The sequence below is a fragment of the Hyperolius riggenbachi genome, chromosome 4 (assembly GCF_040937935.1).
Source record: "Hyperolius riggenbachi isolate aHypRig1 chromosome 4, aHypRig1.pri, whole genome shotgun sequence".
Taxonomy (NCBI): domain Eukaryota; kingdom Metazoa; phylum Chordata; class Amphibia; order Anura; family Hyperoliidae; genus Hyperolius; species Hyperolius riggenbachi.
The window spans coordinates 64,470,669-64,485,044 of NC_090649.1; the positions used below are offsets into that span (position 1 = coordinate 64,470,669).

At 50.0% G+C, this 14,376-nt stretch overlaps 1 protein-coding gene across 1 annotated transcript in view; it reads left to right on the forward strand.

Annotated features, from left to right (window-relative positions):
- The window catches only part of LOC137571253 (cytochrome P450 2K6-like), a 108,161-nt gene that overhangs the window by 15,846 nt on the left and 77,939 nt on the right, over positions 1–14,376 (forward strand). Inside the window, exon 2 of the mRNA XM_068280129.1 lies at positions 8,289–8,451. Coding sequence (XP_068136230.1) covers positions 8,289–8,451 — 163 coding nt within the window. The remainder of the gene's footprint in view (positions 1–8,288; positions 8,452–14,376) is intronic.

The following is a 14,376-nucleotide window of genomic DNA, read 5'->3' on the forward strand; positions in this document are numbered from 1 at the left end:
TTAGTTACTTACTGTTACTACTTGTTACTCTTACTGTACTAGGAGTCTAGGACACTCAGTCACTGTTCATAGGCTACTAGCTCCTGCGTGTGTGCACTCACTGTCTGTGTACACACACTACACACACTCTATTTCCTTCTGATAACTGATTGCTTATTGTAATTAGTTAGTTGTACTTTCTGACTGTTACTACTTACTTACTGTACTAGGGACACTCACTCAGTCACCTCACCCACCAACCCACTCCATTAAAGTACCCCACTTTTCACCCGCCCTTTTAAAAAACTTTTGTCTATACGCCCAAAACATCGAAGATGTCTGGAAGTGGCAGCCAGCGCGGTTTGGGCAAGGGGAAGGGCAGCAAGGGAATCAGGAGGAGAGGGAGCAGCATTGTGGCAAGCCGCGGGCGCGGGCGCGCCACCATGCACAGTTCCGCAGCAGCAGCAGCAGCGTCAGTGGCTAACATTCCTCCCATAGCCACTGGCCGTGGACGCCTTGGGCGCCGCCCAGCAGGAGCATCTGCAACTCACGCTGCAGAGACACAGCAGCAGCAGCGTGTAGCACCTGCTCCGATTTTCCTCCAGCCGGGTCGGAAACGTCCCATTGAGGAAAAGCATGCAGACACTGTGGTGCAACTCATGACGGAGGATGAGCAGCCCGCCATCAGCTCTGCATCTGAGGCCTCCACCCTCACCACCACCACCACCACCCCTGTTCGCAGCAGCCGCCCAGCAGGGTCTGGGGAGGAGGCCAGTTCACCGTCACTCGCCGACCTGTCATTCAGCAGTCTTTTGACCCCAGGCATCATGAGTAAATTGTCTGCTGTTGTTGGCGATCTTGAGGAGGAGATGCTGATGGGCACTTTGGGGGATGAGGGATTGGACAGCAAGACTGTGGCGACAGTCAAGCAGCCCATCCATGCATCAGGAGAGGAGTTTGGGGGGTCCTCATCCCAGCAGGACATGTTTCAGGAGGGGGAGGATGTTGATGACCCGGTGACAGACAGAGACTGGGTGCCACCACCTCCAGGGGATGTCGTCCTCAGCAGCTCTGAGGAGGAGGAGGAGGATGCTCTTGTGGGCCTTGCAAGGAGGCGCATCATTGCAAGCATTGGCAGCAGCAGTAGGCAGGTCCCACAGCCTGCTGGTGTCTCAGGCTCAGCAGCAGCAGCAGCAGCATCTGCCAGTACCACCACCAGCCGCACCCAAGCCCCCCAAGCCCCACCCCCAACCACCACAGGGAGACAGGCAGCAGCGCTTCCATGCCGTAGGGGGATGTTTCTGTCACCAATCTGGCGCTTTTTCACCATGCCCACAGTGTACAGCAAGTACGCCACTTGCAACCACTGTCAGCGGAAGTTGAGCAGAGGTGCAGACCCCTTAAAGTTCTGCACCAGCTCGCTCATCAACCACCTTGCTGCGAAACATTTCCACCAGCATCAGGAGTTCCAGAGGCTGAAGGCATCTGGTGCTGGCAGTGGCACCACACCCATCACTGCACAGCCTTCAGCAGCAGCAGCAACAGCAGCCACCCGCCCTCCTGCTCCTCCAGCAGCACCAGCAGGAGTGCGGAAACGCACTGCTCCTCCCCCCTCTGCAACTCCTGCCGCCGACACTGAGGCCTGTTCTGGCAGCCAGTCCTCAGTGGCCTCCTCCGCTGTGTCTGCTGATTCCCGTGCCAGCAAAAGGCCACGCCAGAGCCTTTTGAGCGAGTCCTTCCAGGGGGTGGTTAGGGCTCTGCCTCCCAGCAGCCGTCGCGTGCGGCAGCTGAACGGCTTGCTGGCACGGGCCATGTGCTCCCAACTCCTGCCGTACACGCTCGTGCAGGAGGGGAGCGATATTCGTGCGCTGCTTGCTTGCGCAGCCCCAGACTGGCAGCTCCCCAGCAGACACTTTTTCTCCCGCAAGGCCATTCCTGCACTGCACCGCTTTGTGATGGCCAATGTGGAGAGAGGGCTGGAGCACGCGGTTGGTGAAAGGGTCCACGTCACCATGGACTCCTGGAGCAGCCGCTTCGGGACAGGCCGCTACCTGTCCTTCACTGTCCACTGGGTCAGCTTGGTGGAAGGGGGTGAGGATGGGAGAGCAGCAGCGGGCACAGCAGCAGCAGCAACACAGTGGGTGGTGCCACCCCGCAGGGTCAGGGGAACTGCAGCAGGTTCCTCCGATCCTCTGCCATCCTCCGGCACACCTGGCCAAACCCCCCGCCTCAGCAGCAGCGTGAAGGCCCGCCACTGCCAAGCGCTGCTGCACTTGGTCAGCCTTGGGAAGACCAAGCTGACGGCAACCCATGTGTTGGCCAAACTCCAGGAGCAGGAGAGGATTTGGCTGACCCCCAGAGGCCTCAGAGTCGGAAAGGTGGTGGCCGACAATGGGGCCAATTTGGTTGCCGCAATAGACAGGGGAAACCTGACCCACATCCCCTGTCTTGCCCACGTGCTGAACCTGGTGGTGCAAAAGTTCTTGCGCACCTACCAGGGGATGGGCGAACTGCTGGAAACGGCAAGGAACGTTGTGCATCACTTCCGGCGCTCGGCTGCAGCCTGTGCGAGCCTGGAAGACGTGCAAAAGGAGCTGGATCTGCCACGCCATCGGCTGATCCTTGACGTTCCGACTCGCTGGAACTCCACCCTGGCGATGTTGGAGCGTCTGGTTGAACAGAAGCACGCTGTCAACCAGTACCTTGCCCTGGCCACTGTTTCCGCCGCTCAGAGAAGGGACAAGACCAGCAACATCCCGTCCATCATCCCCGATGATGACTGGAGGCACATGCAGCAGGTGTGCTTAGTGCTGGCTCCCTTTCTGCAGGCCACTAACATGGTGAGCAGGGACCATGCTATGGTCTGCGAGTGGGTGCCCCTGGTTTGTCTGCTGAACAGGGCCCTCGATGCTTTGCTGGAACAGGGAGCGGCAGCCTTGGACCAGCAGGAGCGGCAAGCAGCTGCACAGTCCACCTCTGAGGGGGAGGAGGAGGAGGACTTGGTGGAGGTCCCTGACCTTGCTGCTGATGAGAGGGAGCAGCACAGTGCAGCTGAGTTGGTGCGGGGGTGGAGAGAGGATGAGGCTGACGAGGCAGAGGAGGAGGATGAGGACAGCAGCACTGCCGTCGATGTGCCAGCAGACGTGGCCCGCCTCTTCCCAATGGCAGCGCACATGCTGACGTGCCTGCGCAGGGACCCCAGGGTGATCCAGATGAAGCAGAGGGAGGACATCTGGATCAGCATGATGTTGGACCCACGCCTCAAGGGGAAGTTGAGCCAGTTCCTGCCGCCTGCAGGAGGAGACCCAGCGCAACAAATAAGGAGCTTGCAGCAGGCCCTTGTTGAGCGCTTGGAGGAAGCCTTCCCCCAGCCTTCCACCCCCACTGTCCAGCAGCCAGCACAGAGGCAGCAGCAGGTGCCTGCATCCAGCAGCAGCAAGCGCCCCACAGACCTGCTGTCTCTCAGCCACGAGCTCTACAGGACTGTAGAGGCTCCGGCAGCAGTGACTAGAGAGGAGGTGCATGCAGCAGCATCCTCCTCCGGTCACAGCCAGCGCCTGACCCGCATGGTGGCTGACTACATGGGGTCCTACAGCGGGCTTGACAGCGATGCCCCTGTTGATCCCATGGAGTATTGGGTCAAGCGCCTGGAGATCTGGAGCGAGCTGGCGCAGTACGCCCTGGAAGTGCTGTCCTGCCCCCCTTCCAGCGTGCTGTCCGAGCGCTGCTTCAGTGCAGCTGGTGGCGTGGTCACCGAGAAACGCTCACGTCTGTCTCACAAGTCTGTGGACAGACTGACGTTTCTCAAGATGAACCAGCCGTGGGTGGAAGGCGAGTTCCTGGCCCCTGTTGTCGGCGAGAGGGGGACATGAACTGGCTAAGAACCATCGTTAATGTGCCTTACCACCCTTTACCACCTCCTGGCTCCTGCTCACTAAGCCAGCCTGGTTCACTTTGACTATTACGTCGCCTGCAGCCACACATTTTACACCTACAGTGGGCTGCTGTGTGCTGCTGCTGCTGTCTGTCTGTGTTTCCCACCGCCAGGGTACACAGATTTACCTTCTGCTGCCACTCTGCCACCAGCTATTACGTCAAACAATAGCTATATATCTGTGTAATTTCTTTTACAAACAAAACCAAAAAACCATTAAAAAAAAAAAGGTTTAATTTTTCTGAGGTGCCCGGGTTGAAAACTGTGTTGTCCCAGTTGTGTATTGGACACAATGTGGGCTGCACGACCGCTGTCTGGGACCTCCTGTTGTGTTTATTTACGGCCTGGTATCACCGCTAGGTACCAGGGCTATTATGTCACGCTGTCTACCTGCTGCCACACTCACACTACTCCTCCATTACTCCAGCTGCTGCTGTCTGTCTGTGTTTCCCACTGCCAGGGTACACAGAATTACCTTCTGCTGCCACACTGCCACCAGCTATTACGTCAAACAATAGCTGCTCACATAATTACTCCTCCATTCCTCCTCCTGCTGCTGCTGCTGTCTGTCTGTGTTTCCCACCGCCAGGGTACACAGATTTACCTTCTGCTGCCACTCTGCCACCAGCTATTACGTCAAAAAATAGCTATATATCTGTGTAATTGGTTGTAAAACCAAAACTACAAAACCATTACAAAAAAAGGTTTAATTTTTCTGAGGTGCCCGGGTTGAAAACTGTGTTGTCCCAGTTGTGTATTGGACACAATGTGGGCTGCACGACCGCTGTCTGGGACCTCCTGTTGTGTTTATTTACGGCCTGGTATCACCGCTAGGTACCAGGGCTATTATGTCACGCTGTCTACCTGCTGCCACACTCACACTACTCCTCCATTACTCCTGCTGCTGCTGTCTGTCTGTGTTTCCCACTGCCAGGGTACACAGATTTACCTTCTGCTGCCACTCTGCCACCAGCTATTACGTCAAAAAATAGCTATATATCTGTGTAATTGGTTGTAAAACCAAAACTACAAAACCATTACAAAAAAAGGTTTAATTTTTCTGAGGTGCCCGGGTTGAAAACTGTGTTGTCCCAGTTGTGTATTGGACACAATGTGGGCTGCACGACCGCTGTCTGGGACCTCCTGTTGTGTTTATTTACGGCCTGGTATCACCGCTAGGTACCAGGGCTATTATGTCACGCTGTCTACCTGCTGCCACGCTCACACTACTCCTCCATTACTCCTGCTGCTGCTGTCTGTCTGTGTTTCCCACTGCCAGGGTACACAGAATTACCTTCTGCTGCCACACTGCCACCAGCTATTACGTCAAACAATAGCTGCTCACATAATTACTCCTCCATTCCTCCTCCTGCTGCTGCTGCTGTCTGTCTGTGTTTCCCACCGCCAGGGTACACAGATTTACCTTCTGCTGCCACTCTGCCACCAGCTATTACGTCAAAAAATAGCTATATATCTGTGTAATTGGTTGTAAAACCAAAACTACAAAACCATTACAAAAAAAGGTTTAATTTTTCTGAGGTGCCCGGGTTGAAAACTGTGTTGTCCCAGTTGTGTATTGGACACAATGTGGGCTGCACGACCGCTGTCTGGGACCTCCTGTTGTGTTTATTTACAGCCCTGGTATCACCGCTAGGTACCAGGGCTATTATGTCAGGCTGTCTACCTGCTGCCACACTCACACTACTCCTCCATTACTCCTGCTGCTGCTGTCTGTCTGTGTTTCCCACTGCCAGGGTACACAGAATTACCTTCTGCTGCCACACTGCCACCAGCTATTACGTCAAACAATAGCTGCTCACATAATTACTCCTCCATTCCTCCTCCTGCTGCTGCTGCTGTCTGTCTGTGTTTCCCACTGCCAGGGTACACAGATTTACCTTCTGCTGCCACTCTGCCACCAGCTATTACGTCAAAAAATAGCTATATATCTGTGTAATTGGTTGTAAAACCAAAACTACAAAACCATTACAAAAAAAGGTTTAATTTTTCTGAGGTGCCCGGGTTGAAAACTGTGTTGTCCCAGTTGTGTATTGGACACAATGTGGGCTGCACGACCGCTGTCTGGGACCTCCTGTTGTGTTTATTTACAGCCCTGGTATCACCGCTAGGTACCAGGGCTATTATGTCACGCTGCCTGCCTCATTGACTGCATGCTGCCACACACTCATCCTCCTCCTCCTGCTGCTGAATTTACCTCCTGCTGTCTGTGTGTTTCCACTGCCAGGGAGCACATACAATGGCGCTTCCAACATGCGTGCGCCACCAGCTATTTGTTGTTACGCTCAAAAATAGCTGCATTTCTTTAAAAAAAAAAAATGAAAAGAGAAATAAGTGAAGAAGAAGAAGACGATATAGGAGAAGATGAAGAAGAAGAAGATGAAGAAGAAGAAGATGAAGAAGAAGAAGAAGAAGAAGATGAAGAAGAAGAAGAAGAAGAAGAAGAAGAAGAAGAAGAAGAAGAAGAAGAAGAAGAAGAAGATGAAGAAGATGAAGATGAAGAAGATGAAGAAGATGAAGAAGAAGAAGATGAAGAAGATGAAGAAGATGAAGAAGAAGAAGATGAAGAAGATGAAGATGAAGAAGATGAAGAAGAAGAAGATGAAGAAGAAGAAGAAGAAGAAGAAGATGAAGAAGAAGAAGAAGAAGAAGAAGAAGAAGAAGAAGAAGAAGAAGAAGAAGAAGAAGAAGAAGAAGAAGAAGAAGAAGAAGAAGAAGAAGAAGAAGAAGAAGAAGAAGAAGAAGAAGATGAAGAAGATGAAGATGAAGAAGAAGATGAAGAAGATGAAGAAGATGAAGAAGAAGAAGATGAAGAAGATGAAGATGAAGAAGATGAAGAAGAAGATGAAGAAGATGAAGATGAAGAAGATGAAGAAGAAGATGAAGATGAAGAAGATGAAGAAGAAGAAGATGAAGAAGAAGAAGAAGAAGACAATATAGAAGAAGAAGAAGAAGATATAGAAGAAGAAGAAGAAGATATAGAAGATAAAGAAGAAGAAGAAGAAGAAGAAGTATATACAGTACTGAACAAAATTCTGGACACAACTTCTCTTTTCACCTTTTTTTTTTAAAGGAACATCCCCACATAATCACTTGCTGTTGTTACTTGGAAAAAAAGATGTTTCTTGCATCATTCACCCTCAAAACAAGTGTTGGGAAGCTATTTAAGGCCAATTCGAATAGTCAGCTCGAATAATGAGCTCGAATACCGACTCGAATAGTGAGCTCGAAGTCCGAGGTCGAATCGAATAGTAAAATTTATTCGACTCGAATATTCGACTGACCTCGAATAATTTACTATTCGAATTCGACCAAACTCGAATTTTAAAAAGGGGTATTTGAGCACCACTGGTCCCAGTTACATCTGGAGGGTCCTATGCCAACTAGGACCCTTTCTGGTACAAGTGCTTCCCACCCTTGTGGTACTTATTAGGATACTTGTGCTCTCTGCATGGCTATGTCCGCTCTCATCCCGACTAGTTTTGGCTTTCCGCCATCATCAGGGGATACGAGAGCGAGTGGGCAAGATAGTCATAATTACGTTCCCCAGATAGTTTGCTTGTTCCTCCATGCCTCCCGGCCGTTATCCTAGTCACTTCGGGTTCACCTCCTCTAACTTCCGGTGACGTCACTGGTTGGATGCGTTCCACCAGTACATGTGACAAATACGGGGCATCATGCACTGCACCAGAGTACGCAACAAATGCTGCGCATCATAACGATTGAGTCAAGGTGGGCTTCCTCCAGCCCACCGTAGCCCGCAAGGTCCCTAGGCATGCTCCTGGTCCCCTCTGCTGTCTCGCTGGTGGCTCTGGTAACACGCCGACTTAGGGTGAAGTCGCATATGCTCACCCCCACTGCGTAGCCATAGCGTCATCGCGCCAGCCGCTGTAAGAGTTCTATGCATGCGCAGTTCTCTAAAGATTGAACCACGCATGCGCAGGGCTCTTACAGCGGCCGGCACGATGATGCGATGGTTAAGCAGCGGGGTGAGATTGCGTGACTTCACCCAAAGTCGCGTGTTACCGGAGCCACCAGCGGGACAGCGGAAGTGGCCAAGAGGATGGCAGGGACCTCACGGGCTATGGTGGGCTGGAGGAAGCCCCAGGTATGACTGGTTTTCTTTTTTAAGCAACAGCTCAGGGTCCCTTTAAGGCTCATGCACACACTAGATTAGAGTCGGCTGAGTGACCTATCATGACCACCTCTGCTGATAACCTGGCAGCTGTACAGCAGCCTCAGACTGCTGCTTGACTCATCATATAACTCAAGGATGACCCCCCATCAACATGCTTATTCCTGTTTTGAAGCCATTGTTGCTGACAAATATAATAGCCTATGTTTGTTGTGTTTGCAGCTTGCTAAGAAATACGGGTCAATATTCAGCATTCAGATAGGAAGTCAGAAGTTTGTTATCCTGTGCGGATACGAGATGGTGAAGGAAGCGCTGGTCAAACACTCTGAAGATTTTTGGGAAAGACCTCACATCCCTATATTCGAGGAAACCACCAAAGGATACGGTAATTTCTGCTTATGCTTACCAGTCCATATACAGTATATGTGATATAGACATTTTTGCACTAAAACAACGGTCCCCCAATTTGGCACAGTATGAACCTTAGAAATCGTAGGTTATCTTGCAAGCCTGTCTTTGACCTTGCTATAAGCCCCTGAGACCCTTGCTACTGTGAGGAGACCTGTGTGCCCCATCCCCTCCCATCCCAGGACCTTTCTCCTGCGCTGCCCTGTAGTCACCATCTAAATTGTAGGACAGTGCAGTGGAATATGGCATTTTACCTGCTCCAGTGGCAGACCAGGTCCACTCTTCTTTCCTTGTTTTTTTTTTAATGCAGCCCAGCAGGCAGGGCCGGATTTACCATAATGCATTGTAGGCACGTGCCTACAGGCGCCTGATGATGGAAAGGCGGCTCACTCCCCTCCCCGAGTGCCTCCCTCTCTCCTTCCCTATGCAGAGTCCTGATGAGAGTGTATATGAGAGGTTACTCACCCAGCTCTCTGCATTCCACTGACGAGATCTCCCTTCAGTCAGCAGCACCTCTAGCTACTTAATACTGAAGTTTCTTTAGCTAACTAATGCTTGGGGGGCACCTCTAGCTACTTAGTATTAGGTAGCCAGAAGTACCCTCAATTTTAAGAGACACCTGTAGTTACCTATGACAGGCAAGGGAAGTGAGGGAGAAGTGACAGCTGGGACAGACAGCACACTTGTTGTGCAGTTCATGGAGGGTAAAATCTAAGGTGCCAGGACATCTGTGCCTACAGGCTCCTGTGAGGTAAATACGGGCCTGCCAGCAGGGGCGTAATAATAGGCCCTGCAAGGGATGCAGCTGCAGGGGGGGGGGGCAGAAGCTGCAGGGGGCCCCATGGGGGAGGAGTTTATTATCCATGTCCTTAGAGACTGACAACTAAGAATATGGATAAAACAAAATTCTGCTCTCTACACAATGTATCTAATGACTGCATCTGCTCAGCCACTGATAAGGAATCATACAAAGTTTTGCAGACACAGATTTGTAGACAGTCCCTATTCAGTTAAGAAAAGGTGGGGGGAAAGGCTGCGCATCCCTAAACACATGTTGCAATTGAATGGTTAATCGCACAGGCATACACCGCCTCTGCCAGACTGAAAAATGCATGCCCTGCATCCAAGACAAGTGCTAACATTTATTAAGCTAGGAGGAACTTTAGCTTCCAATATGGTTTAGATGCAAAGTATATTATACTAGACACTTGCACCACGGTGAGGCAGACCTCCGGGCAAGTGACCTAACCTAAATTAAAAACCTTGGGAGCAGCTAAGCAAAAAGAAAAAATGTGTAACTTGCATTTTGTTCATATTCACAGTACATAGAAAGAAGAGACTGCTACACTCACGTATAGTCCCAAATGGGAGCAGGGAAGTTCAAGGCCAAATGATCCAAAAGTAAATGATAAAAATCCCGCTGCACCAGATGGTAGGGTGAAGTGAAAAAATCTTTATTCTGTTATTCCATGTCAGCGTTACAGATAAAAGCTCACGCGTATCGGAGCAAAAGATGGCTCCTTAATCATAGCTAACATACACATGCATTGTATCAGTTATATAGCAAAGAGAGGGCCCCACCCACAGGGGTGTCCATTTTGGCCTTAAAGTTGCAGACATCACAAATTTAAAATGGTATAAACCAATACATTATGCTGAAAGTACATATAAAAACACACATGTAAAAGCACATCATGTTGTCGCAAATCTATTCTTATTAAATATTTATTGATTGATTAATCACAATTTTTATTTATATTTATGAAAACCAATTGCTACATCCCTATTAGAGAGGGAAGAAAGACCTGGGGGGGAGGAAAAGAGAGGGGGGGGGGGGGGAGGGGGAAGGGGAAAGGGAAGGAGGGAGACAAAAAGTGAATAGCAAAGGCCAGCCGGAAAGTCAGAAAGACCAGAAAATAGAAGCAAAAGGGCTCAGGGTGTGGGCGCCGGGTGTAAGGGGAGGAAAACATGGAAACAGGGAAGAATCCCTATTCGAGATTATCTATCGTAGAATATATTGAGGTCCATTCTGGAGTTGAGTCCCATAGGGGAACGTGTTCCCAATTTCCAAATCCAGAACGCCTCTCGTTTCAAAAGTTTATTATATAAGTTTCCCCCCCTGGCAGAATGCGCCACCCTTTCTATGCCCTGGAATTGAAAACCAGACATATCACCCATATGAACCAAATAAAAATGTTTAGAAACACTGGAAGCACTGGTGACATAGGCAACATTCTTCAAGCATCTGCCCGCACCGTTATAGTGCTCTGAAATTCTTTGGTGAAGGGGGCGGGTGGTACACCCCACATATTGTTTTTCACACCTCGTACACGTAACCAAATAAACAACGTTGCAGGTCTGACAATTAATATACTGTCTCATGTCATAATTAATATGTCTGGAAAGTGAAATTACCTGACGTGTTTCTAAACATTTTTATTTGGTTCATATGGGTGATATGTCTGGTTTTCAATTCCAGGGCATAGAAAGGGTGGCGCATTCTGCCAGGGGGGGAAACTTATATAATAAACTTTTGAAACGAGAGGCGTTCTGGATTTGGAAATTGGGAACACGTTCCCCTATGGGACTCAACTCCAGAATGGACCTCAATATATTCTACGATAGATAATCTCGAATAGGGATTCTTCCCTGTTTCCATGTTTTCCTCCCCTTACACCCGGCGCCCACACCCTGAGCCCTTTTGCTTCTATTTTCTGGTCTTTCTGACTTTCCGGCTGGCCTTTGCTATTCACTTTTTGTCTCCCTCCTTCCCTTTCCCCTTCCCCCTCCCCCCCCCTCTCTTTTCCTCCCCCCCAGGTCTTTCTTCCCTCTCTAATAGGGATGTAGCAATTGGTTTTCATAAATATAAATAAAAATTGTGATTAATCAATCAATAAATATTTAATAAGAATAGATTTGCGACAACATAATGTGCTTTTACATGTGTGTTTTTATATGTACTTTCAGCATAATGTATTGGTTTATACCATTTTAAATTTGTGATGTCTGCAACTTTAAGGCCAAAATGGACACCCCTGTGGGTGGGGCCCTCTCTTTGCTATATAACTGATGCAATGCATGTGTATGTTAGCTATGATTAAGGAGCCATCTTTTGCTCCGATACGCGTGAGCTTTTATCTGTAACGCTGACATGGAATAACAGAATAAAGATTTTTTCACTTCACCCTACCATCTGGTGCAGCGGGATTTTTATCATTTACTTTTGTTCATATTCAGTGTTCAGTGTTCAGCAGATTCAAGGGGGGCCCCATCCAAAGTTTCGAAGGGGGGGCCAATGCGTTCTAGTTCCGCCACTGAGCAGGGGCATAACTAGAAGGGAGCAACCCCTGCGACTGCAGGGGGGGGGGGGGGCAGAGCTGTGGGGGTGCCCAACTACTACTTCTGATAAAAGAGTTGGATCAGGTGTTATAAGATTATAATGCCCTCACTTGTTTTATGACCCCTGCAAGATGGCCCCCCAGGCTGTGAGGGTCACCAGTGGATGGCAAGTGAGAGGGTGTGAGCATTGAGGGGCCCCATCAAAGTTTTGCTGGAGGGGCCCATGATTTATAGTTACACCCCTGCAGCCCAGCACTGAGCTGCAGAATAATTGTTAAAGGCAACTTTATTTTCTGGTACGTTATTTTTTGGTTGTACATTATTTTCTGGTTGAACTCGATTGACATGTCTTTTTTTCAACCCAAATAACAATGTAACTATGGGTTTGATGCATGAAAACGTAACTCGCTCATCATCGGGAGGTAATGAGAGGAGAGTGAGGTAATGAGAGGAGAGTGGGGTAATGAGAGGAGAGTGAGGTAATGAGAGGAGAGTGGGGTAATGAGAGGAGAGTGAGGTAATGAGAGGAGAGTGGGGTAATGAGAGGAGAGTGAGGTAATGAGAGGAGAGTGAGGTAATGAGAGGAGAGTGGGGTAATGAGAGGAGAGTGAGGTAATGAGAGGAGAGTGAGGTAATGAGAGGAGAGTGAGGTAATGAGAGGAGAGTGAGGTAATGAGAGGAGAGTGGGGTAATAAGAGGAGAGTGCGGCAATGAGAGGAGAGTGAGGCAATGAGAGGAGAGTGAGGCAATGAGAGGAGAGTGAGGTAATGAGAGGAGAGTGAGGTAATGAGAGGAGAGTGAGGTAATGAGAGGAGAGTGAGGTAATGAGAGGAGAGTGGGGTAATGAGAGGAGAGTGAGGTAATGAGAGGAGAGTGGGGTAATGAGAGGAGAGTGAGGTAATGAGAGGAGAGTGGGGTAATGAGAGGAGAGTGGGGTAATGAGAGGAGAGTGAGGTAATGAGAGGAGAGTGGGGTAATGAGAGGAGAGTGAGGTAATGAGAGGAGAGTGGGGTAATGAGAGGAGAGTGAGGTAATGAGAGGAGAGTGAGGTAATGAGAGGAGAGTGGGGTAATGAGAGGAGAGTAAGGTAATGAGAGGAGAGTGCGGCAATGAGAGGAGAGTGAGGCAATGAGAGGAGAGTGAGGCAATGAGAGGAGAGTGAGGCAATGAGAGGAGAGTGGGGCAATGAGAGGAGAGTGAGGTAATGAGAGGAGAGTGAGGCAATGAGAGGAGAGTGAGGCAATGAGAGGAGAGTGGGGTAATGAGAGGAGAGTGAGGTAATGAGAGGAGAGTGGGGTAATGAGAGGAGAGTGGGGTAATGAGAGGAGAGTGAGGTAATAAGAGGAGAGTGATTTAATGAGAGGAGAGTGAGGTAATGAGAGGAGAGTGGGGTAATGAGAGGAGAGTGGGGTAATGAGAGGAGAGTGAGGTAGAGGAGAGTGAGGTAATGAGAGGAGAGTGGGGTAATGAGAGGAGAGTGAGGTAATGAGAGGAGAGTGGGGTAATGAGAGGAAAGTGAGGTAATGAGCGGAGAGTGAGGTAATGAGAGGAGAGTGAGGTAATGAGAGGAGAGTGGGGTAATGAGAGGAGAGTGAGGTAATGAGAGGAGAGTGGGGTAATGAGAGGAGAGTGAGGTAATGAGAGGAGAGTGAGGTAATGAAAGGAGAGTGAGGTAATGAGAGGAGAGTGGGGTAATGAGAGGAGAGTGGGGTAATGAGAGGAGAGTGAGGTAATGAGAGGAGAGTGGGGTAATGAAAGGAGAGTGAGGTAATGAGAGGAGAGTGGGGTAATGAGAGGAGAGTGAGGTAATGAGAGGAGAGTGAGGTAATGAGAGGAGAGTGGGGTAATGAGAGGAGAGTGAGGTAATGAGAGGAGAGTGGGGTAATGAAAGGAGAGTGAGGTAATGAGAGGAGAGTGGGGTAATGAGAAGAGAGTGAGGTAATGAGAGGAGAGTGAGGTAATGAGAGGAGAGTGAGGTAATGAGAGGAGAGTGAGGTAATGAGAGGAGAGTGGGGTAATGAGAGGAGTATGAGGTAATGAGCGAGTAATTGACAACAAATGCGTGTACCTTAACAGCGCACACTACATAGAGGCCACCATGCGTAGCGTGCGCACGTAAGTTTAAAAGCGCGCTCCTATCATTACCTCAGGCTCCTCTCATTACCTTGCAATGGTGAGCATGTTAAGTTTTGAGCATGTGCACATACGTTTTAACCTGCTCATTGCCCTGTGCTACACTCATTACCTCGCGCTACACTCATTATTTCATGCTACACTCAGTGGCGACCGGGCCTGGCTCCTGAAGAGGCGGGGGAGGGGCCCGGGGGGCCCATGTCCGTTTCTAGTGCCCTGCGCACTATTGGAGGGGGGAGCTGCAGCCGCGGGGAGGGCAGCCTGACCTCTCCCTCCCTTCCTCTCCCCGGGCCCCCCCCCTCAGATGCAGAGTGAGCGGCACACGGAAGCGCTGTAGGCAGAACTCACCTCCCTGCGTTCCAAGCGCCGCTGGTCTCCTCCCTCTCTGCATAGATGCTGATACACACTGCTTCCGGCTAAACAGGAAGCA